We start from the raw sequence: 8,975 nt of genomic DNA on the forward strand, positions 1-8,975 counted from the left end.
CATGCTTTTATGTAATTTGTAGATGTGATGATACATGATTTGTTGAGTTACTCCATAAAACCAAACAACAAAATGAAAAATGTCAATGGTACAGTAAATGATGTGCATTTGCGTCACACTCTCAAATCTCAATCATCAGCCCCTCAATTCATTTTATTTTATAGTTTCTCTTATTTTCAATTTATTTTATGGTTTCTCTTATTTTCAAAGTTGGATAATGGTGAAAGTGTATATGTAAAAACTGTAGTAGTACTACAAAATTGCAGAAATAATTAAATATCAAATTTACATACTATTTCAAACTAAGATACGCTTCAATTGGATTATTTGAACTGGTATCCAAAATTATTTACTATAGCACAACACAATTAATGAACCAAACACCGATTTATAACTAATTAATTCGCAATTAACCTCAGGCGTCGGATCCACGCCCGACGATCGACATCAACGCTCTCTTCACCGATCGACCGCCGCCGCCGCCGATCCCGAAGCACATCCTCGACGATCGGAATCCGTCGCCGCGGCGATCGTCCGCAATTTCGTCGAACGACGATCCCCAGCTGTGGAAGCGCCGCCGCCTGCTCACATACGCCGGCGTCGAGAGCGGATCTGAGAAGGACGAGTTCGACGACGACGACCACGAGATCGAGGAGAGAGAGGAGGAGGAGGAGTGAGAAACCGCCGCCGCTCGCTTCGGATTCATCCGCCGCAGAAAGCTGTGGATGAGGAGCTTCGATCTCGACCCGCCGCCGCACGATCTGCTCCCGCCGGCGGTGTAGTACGACGGCGGCGGCGTCAGCGGCGGAATTTCGTAATTTCCGGCGGAATTGTGCTTCGGCGTGCCCGGGCGGGTCTCCCAGACGAAGGGGACGGCGCGGGGAGCGTCACCGTAGTAGACGCGGAAGGAGGATTTGGCGGATTCGCGCAAGAGAAGCTTCGAGAACAATTTGTCGTCGTCCGGCTTGATTTTGAAGGATTTCTGGTGGAAATCGTCGCGGTTGAGCGAAGGCATTTCGGAGTAGAGAAGAATTAAGTGGGGAGAAAAAAATGATTATGGAGATCTACGTAGTGTTTGGGTGCGGACAAAATTTAAAATTGGGAAATTAATTGGAGTTTGATAAAATATGTATGCTTATATAGAAAACGGGAAATTGGGATTTGTGTTGAATGGGGCATCAAGATTTGCGTCAAGATCGTATTGAGTTTAAATTGACAAATATCTAAAAAGTTAATTATGGTTTTTATAGTGAACTTTTGTTTATTTTTATTTAAAGACTATCAAAGATAGAATATGATTATAATTATAGCATAATTACTCATATCATTGAGTAAAAAAAAGGCAACTTTGTAGTGTTGGCGGCCTTCACACTATGGCCCGGCATTATGTGAGGAGGTTCAATCAAGGTATGCAGTAGCCTGTTAAGGGGGAGGCCTTTACCCGTTGGCTGCCAGAAGTCATCTCTCAATGCCTCACACTTGTGCCTGACAGATGAAAGCAACTACACGACATTAAGTGGTAAATTTATACTTTCATTCTTTATAGTAGATGCACTTCTTTTGAATGTTTAACAAAATTATATTAAATGAATTAAATATAAAAGCAGAAAAGAATAAAGTAAATAAATAAAAGAATAAAGTAGAAATATAAAAAAGAATAAAGTAAGAGACATGAGATGAGATATATTGTTCTTTAAAAAAAAGGACTCAACTATAATAGAACGACCAAATTATACTGGAACAAATAGAATAACATTATTTTCATTCTCTAATTTTGATATTTATAATCCTTTGTCCCACATGTTTATGCATTTCATATGTTTCACCATCTTCATTGTTTTAGAAGCATTTATTATGAAATAAAAATTTTGTTTTATATTATATATGAACCATAATCATTAATTATTACAAAAAAATTTATAAAACCATATACCATAAAACTAGAAAATGAATCCAAATAACCATTTATAAACTAAAGGAGTATAAAAAATAATTATAAACCCTAACATGGAGTAATGAATCCAAGCTAATAATCATAAAGTTATACTAAGGCATAAGAAAACTAAATTGAAGGAGAAATGATTTAAAACTAGTAAAAATTGAAAGTAGGACAGAAGTAGACCAATAACAAAATAAGATGGGTATCAGATTTTAATTGTTGTTGAATCGAGCTCGAACTAGTTTTAAGCAATGAATTCATATCTTGGAAGCTGTGTGTATTAATATCCTTGATTACTATTAGTTGAATTCAACATACAATTAGTTGCTGCCACCTTAAGTAAGACCCTAATTAATTCACCATCAAACGCTAATTAATAGATTGAGTAGAATTTTATTTTGATTTCTGAACAATGAGGTTTGCATTTTTAGGTCTCTGAATTTGAAAAATATAACTAACAAATCTCTAGAAAATCATTGATCTTATTTCATGTCATTTTCAAGTTTTCGTTTTATATGCTGGTCTGAATTAGTTGAGGGCATAATTAACTTAAATTAATTAGTATAGTATTTTTGGAATTCAAATATAATATTTAAAGTTTACATGTAACTTTTTATAACAAAATTATTACTTGCATAAGGTTATATATTTTAATTATATGTATAACTACTATATTTAAAAATAGTAATAATGATAATTATTGTTGTTGTTTTTATTATTATATAAAATAATATACGATGTACATGATACAATATTATTCAGAAAAACATATATAGCGAACATAGCACACGCAATGCAAACACATAACACATAAACTCACCCGAAAAACATAAATATAAACAAAATATAATAATAGTATAATATTTGTAATTTATAGTAAACAAATATTCTTTGAAAAGTCTATACCAAATTTTGAGTTTTTTAATATATCAATCAAAGAAATTAAAAATTACTTAGTTTTACCAAATTAATTAATTAAAAAATGAATTATAATAACATACTTTTAAATTCAACTCTATGAAATTCAAATGAAAATACAATTATAATATTGTTGTACCGAAGGCATATTTAATATTTTAATACTAGTAGATGCAATAAATTATTATGCACTAACATATTTGTCTTCCGTCAAAGCCGACAAATTTACATCAATTTAGGAATATTTGACTTTTGGGATGACATCCAACTATCAGTACAATAGAGTTTAAATTTCACTTTGAAATTGAATTTGATTATCCTATAGCTAGAATGACATCAGAATTACGATTTCAAATATATACATCTCATAATTATAATTATTTCAACTTATTATCCATTTATTTACATTCTCCATCCCAATGTATTTGATTCATATTTCATTTTAAGTTGTTCCAAATTATTTACTTTATATATTTTTTTTGAAAAAAAAAATAATCACCTCTCTTCATATTTTCTCTTTTATACTTTATTCAACCTTTAAACATCAATTTCTTAATTTTTCTATTAAAAAGAACGGTATCAACTAGCTTGAGAGGAGGGGAAGTACGATTTATTAGGCTGCTTTACTTGGTCTGCTATATTTAGACGCAAAATTGATGAAATTTAAATCATCGTTCACTACAAAAATTTCGCACTTTAGCAACGGAAATTTCCGCAACTAAATACCTTCATTTCGTTGCTAAAACTAAATAGCAACGGATTAGTAGCGGATCAAGCCCGCTGCTAAAAAACCTCGCTGCCAAATGCTTGTAACGAATAAAATTCGTTACTAAAACTTAGCAACGGATTGCGAACAGACAAAATCCGCTACTATATCTTGACATCAAAACACGATCAAAGAGCAATCAAGTTTAGCAGCGGATACATCCGTTGCTAATAGTAGCAGAATAGTAGCAGAATAGTAGCAGAAGCTCCAGGCGTACGATAGCAGCAGAATAGTCCGCTACTAAATTTTATTTTTATTTTTATTTTTATTTTTTATATTTAAATGTTATTATTCGGCTGGTAATTTTAAATTCACGTTTCAGCATAAATATTTGTTGCTTATCCAGTTCGAAAGCCTTTTTACAACAACGCAATAACTCAACAAATAAATAACATCAATTCTTTGTAAACAAAAATAATAATACACTAATAAGTTTTTAAAAATTACATGAAGTTTGATAAAGTCATAACCTAAGATTATAGTTGATAGTGAAGTACAAGATACGGTATCATACTCATAATTCTTCAGAATCCTCGCAACGATACTGGACAGTAAAATGACTCGAGTTGTGTGACTGCTGATGGGACATGAATTGGTCCATCCTCTCATTTAGCATCTTCACCTCTTCTTCTAGTTTCATTCTCCTCTCGCGCTCAGCAGATAATTTTTCTTTCATCTTAGATTGACACCTCCTTCTAGTAGTGCGTAGAATTACCTACAAGGCTTGGTCTGAGATCTCCGGTTCCAACCATCCTCCTCTTTTTGTCGAGGCAGCCTCCCATAACTGATTTACAAAGATAACACTCATATTTGCGTTCTCGCCTTGAGTAGCAGCAAGCTCTTTTACCTTCGCCTAGTCATTATGAATGAAAATAAATGTTATATAAATCATCAATTGAATATATCTATATATATACATATTTATAATATAACTTCAGCTATAACCTCTTATATGTGAACTCCCCTCTTGTTGTGTAGTACCAAGAATGATTGATATATAACCTCACTAATGGGAACACCTTTTCTGTTTGCATGTAGAAAAATGAAATATCAAATTATATTCCTAAGCAAAACAATTTCTACGTTCTCAAATTTCATTGTAGGCATTCTGTTCTATCTCACCATTGCATTTGCACCCATTCCAAAAGACAAAGAAAAAAGAAAAAAGTAAGCACCTTTGAAAGTATAAGACTATGTTGCTACTTTAGACAATGAATCTGCATCTGTATAAAAAAAAGTAAGCAATGCAGCACTGGATTCATCTAATGAAATGAAATATAAGCACCTTAGAAAATAAATTTTGATCTAAGGGTGCAAGATTTTGGACCAAAAATGGCTGTTGTTGAAGCTTAATGGCATACCATGACTCAAGCCTAATCTGGCATTACTTGTGTAAGGAATGTGATGGGCTGGGAATCCTGGGAGCAAGCTCGTATTCATAATTTTTTTCATGCCAACTTGATTTCTATTTATATACTACAAAGACATACTATCTTTCTACTTATATAGTAAAAATACATACTATCTAAGATAGTGCAACACTGTACTCGTACTCTTCCCATTAACTTCATTCAAATTCCCAAAGTTCAATTTATTATAAATTTTTTACACACTTCATGAATAAATAGCCACAACTTAACCAAGGGCTGTCCCAAACTTTGCCTTATCAAAATCACAATTTAGCCCACAAGTTAGTTTCAGTTCTTGCTAACAATGTGAGTTCTAAAGTCATACCAAAGTAGCAACACAATATTCCTAAATCATATGGAAGAACTCTAAGCTAACACTCCATTCATATATTAAGAACAAATTTTCTTCCAATTCACACGCCCAATCATGTCTAGGAAAACAATTTTCCATCAAAAGTTTAGAATATCACCTAATTGCTTGATTTCAGAATGGGGGAACACTTGAAACGTAAACCCTAGCTTTCAATTAAATATGAAATTGGACAAATAAGAATGACAAGAAGGTTACTTACACAATGGGGAGGCTAAACTAGCCTGGAGTCGCTGGAATAGGGCAGCAGCAGCGCCGGAAATAGCCGGTCAGCCGCGATGCAGAAAGCGAGACTACCGTAAGTATATGTGTAGTAGGAGAGAGCTCGAGTTACAGAGAAAAGGGGGGGGAGAGAGGGAACTGTGAAAGAGGAAGCAGGAACCGCCGCCGCCGCCGGTGGAGGCGGGGCCGAGGAGGGGGGGCGGCGACGTGGGAGGGAAAGGTTGAGTCTGCGTTTGCAGTTTGGTGAAATCGTGTGTGAAGCCTGAGTTGAGTGAATAATATTAGTACTACTAGTATTAATTAGAGTAATTAATTAATTACGTAATTAAATTCTAGCAACGGAATAGTAGCTGATCTCTTGCACTGCTAATACTTGTTTCCAATTTCTCATTTTTTACGTTTATAAATAAGCATTGTAACGGATATTCTCTGCTTCTAATTACTAGCGGATATGAATCCGTTGCTAAGTTAATATATTTTATAATTTTCATTTTTTTTAATTAAGAAATAATTAACAGTAACGGATGTGTTTGTTGCTAATTAGTCACGCGTATCATTTCGTTGCTAACTCCGCCACTAATTATGGCGCTCTATTATGCCGCCAAAAAATATAGAACATCTGCTACTAAATCCCTTACTAATTTTCCCAACGGACATTCCTATTAGTGTCGGATTTTTATCCGTTGCAAAATTCCGCTGCTAAATAGTGAAATTTTTGTAATGGTTTTTTTAGGGTATTCGCCTATAACTTTCGTCAAATTTTTACCAACTTCAAAACACTCCTAAAGTTACTAAATTATTAATTTATTCTGATTACAACTAATTAAAATTCCGGTAATTACATAGCTTTGTAACTTGGTTAGCACCATCAAACCTGCATGGCATTTTGATGAAATTATGGGGAATTTTAATCTAAATTAAAATACCTGACATCCAACACTGCACCATTAATTACATGGCAAAATTCATAACATGACTTTAAAATCAAAATAATACAAATGAAAATCCAATTATTATTTGCGAAGAACCTATTACTTATGTCAAAGTAATAAAAAAGAATACCTAATTGTTGAATATTGCGGACTATTATTTGGGCTTGATTTAATTTGTGTCTGGGCCATTTCTTTTGGATCTGGCCCAGAAGCCCAAGGTCACTTATATCTGCACCGTTAGATTGCTGCCACGTCGCCTCTCACTTGGATTGTGAATCCTCACTGTTGGATTCAGGGTTTGTGTTTCTGTGTGTTAAGTGTGGTGTGTATGTGCCATTTCATTCATTCAACACTTCTCTCTCTCTCTCTCTCTCTACTCACTGATATACTCTCTCTTCTCTCCTCTTCTCTGATGGCTTTCCGGATCAATTTCTTGAGATTCTCTTATTTGGTGTGATTAATCGTGTGTGAGTTGTTGAGAAGGCAACTACTTTGGTTGCTTGGTGTTCGTGAGGATTAGGGTTTCTGTTGTGAGGGTTTCTGTCTTGAGTGGTGTGAAGTGAACCTGATCTTGTGTGAGTAGGCTTTGTGGTGGAGGTATTGACGGTGCAGGGTAGACTCCAGTCAATTCATCTGTGCTCCCTTGGATTTTGGTTCTGGTTGAATAGATCTGTATTGTTGGCAGGCTCTGAGCCAAGTTTCTTGATCTATTCTGAATTCAACTTGTTCTGCTGATCACTTCTGTAATTGGAGAGGATCTGGTTTAGTGTTATTAACAAAGTTACTTAGTGTGCAGGTTGTAGAGACTCAAGATTCTAGCTAGGGTTCACTATTGATTGTAATAGCTAACATTTACTCTCTTGTATTCGAGCTTGTAATCTTGATAACAATCAGTCGCATGATTAGAATTTGACTGAACTCTCCTAATAAAGAACAAAGAGGTCTTGGTAATTAGTGAATCCGAATCTAATCTGATCCCTACACTAATCCTAAATTCCTAATTTGGTAATTCCCATAGCCGTATTTGATGAGTATATTTAAGGAATGGTTGCGAATAAAAATCTTGAAAAAGCTGTGAATTAAGTGAAAATCCATTAAACTGGATGTGTATTATATCTAATATCTATGCATAGATGCACTGAATAAATTTAAGATCATACATTAAATTTTATCTCCAATTATACTATAAATCTAAACGAATTGTTGTGTTTTTCTATGGAATAATACTAAATAAGTGTACTGAAAAAAATTTGTAAGACATATATACTAAAAAATGGTGAAAAATTAAGTTCAACCTAAATAATTAGAGTAAATTTACTTTATAATATAATATAATCAAAAATTAAATTAAATATTGTAAATGGTCGAAGATGCCTAAAAATGCCGGCCATAGTACTCATAAATAAGGGAAGGATCATGTAGCTTGATTAGAATGGAATAATAAATATACCAATATGTTGAAAATATACCAATATGTTGAAAATATTTGTATTAAGTGGTATGATATTTAATGAGAATTGAAAGGCCAAATAAATTTGGGGAGTGGAATTAGTTAGCCGTTTTGACTGTATGAAAATATAAGAGTTCGTTCAGTTGCTAGTATTATAGACCGTACTTGTTATTAAAAATCATAATTAATTTTATTTTTTTTTATTTTATTGCATTTTTGTGAAAAGCTTGTCAGTATATTGGTCTGTTTCTATAATAATATAAGAGTGATGACAAATTAGTAAAAATTGTATATATAAAATTGGATAGTTTAGGTATTTTACATTTACAATAAATTTATGATGATAATTTAATTCAATGATACATAATTAACCTTCTAGTCTCATATAGGAAAATTAAGTTTTCCATAATCAATATTCACATATTTAGGAAACGTTTTAGTTAATCAATTATAAATTAACATACATTAATTGCACAATATTTTCTACTTGTAAAAAATGATTGCATCATGTATATAGTAAGTTTTACTTTAATTTTTATTGTTATTATTTAAAGAAATAATATTAGTATTTCATGTTTAATTTTTTATTATTAAATAATAATTTTTAAAACTGTAAGTTATAAACGAGTACATGCCTATATACTTAATTTCTAAGTGTCATGATCCAATAATTTAATCATAGTCATTCACATCTAATTATTTTATTATTAAATAAATTTTAACATCTAAATTATAAAATTAACTACATACGTATATACTTAATTTCTTTGTTTTACCATCAAACGAAATAATCATAGTCTTCACATTCAATTATTCTATTATTAAATAGTAGTAATTTTTAAAATTCCAAGTAATTATAAAAACGACTACATGATTATGCAATTAATTTTTTTGTGTTATCATCCAACGAAATAATACTAATATCTTCGGCATATAATTATTCTATTATTAAATCATTCTTAAAATTCT

At 32.4% G+C, this 8,975-nt stretch overlaps 1 protein-coding gene and 1 long non-coding RNA gene across 2 annotated transcripts; both read right to left on the reverse strand.

Annotated features, from left to right (window-relative positions):
- Positions 1–415: 415 nt before the first annotated feature.
- Positions 416–1,015, reverse strand: LOC125221051. The gene has a single exon (XM_048123180.1). The coding sequence runs from the start codon at positions 1,013–1,015 to the stop codon at positions 416–418; it is 600 nt and encodes a 199-aa protein (XP_047979137.1).
- Positions 1,016–3,996: 2,981 nt separating this feature from the next.
- LOC125222973 lies at positions 3,997–5,885 on the reverse strand. The gene is made up of 3 exons (XR_007176634.1): positions 5,605–5,885; positions 4,569–4,647; positions 3,997–4,476 (listed from the first exon to the last, which is right to left on the reverse strand). It is a non-coding gene; the product is annotated as an uncharacterized LOC125222973 (long non-coding RNA).
- Between the last annotated feature and the right edge of the window lie 3,090 nt (positions 5,886–8,975).

Source organism: Salvia hispanica, chromosome 4 (assembly GCF_023119035.1).
Source record: "Salvia hispanica cultivar TCC Black 2014 chromosome 4, UniMelb_Shisp_WGS_1.0, whole genome shotgun sequence".
NCBI classification, from domain to species: Eukaryota; Viridiplantae; Streptophyta; class Magnoliopsida; order Lamiales; family Lamiaceae; genus Salvia; species Salvia hispanica.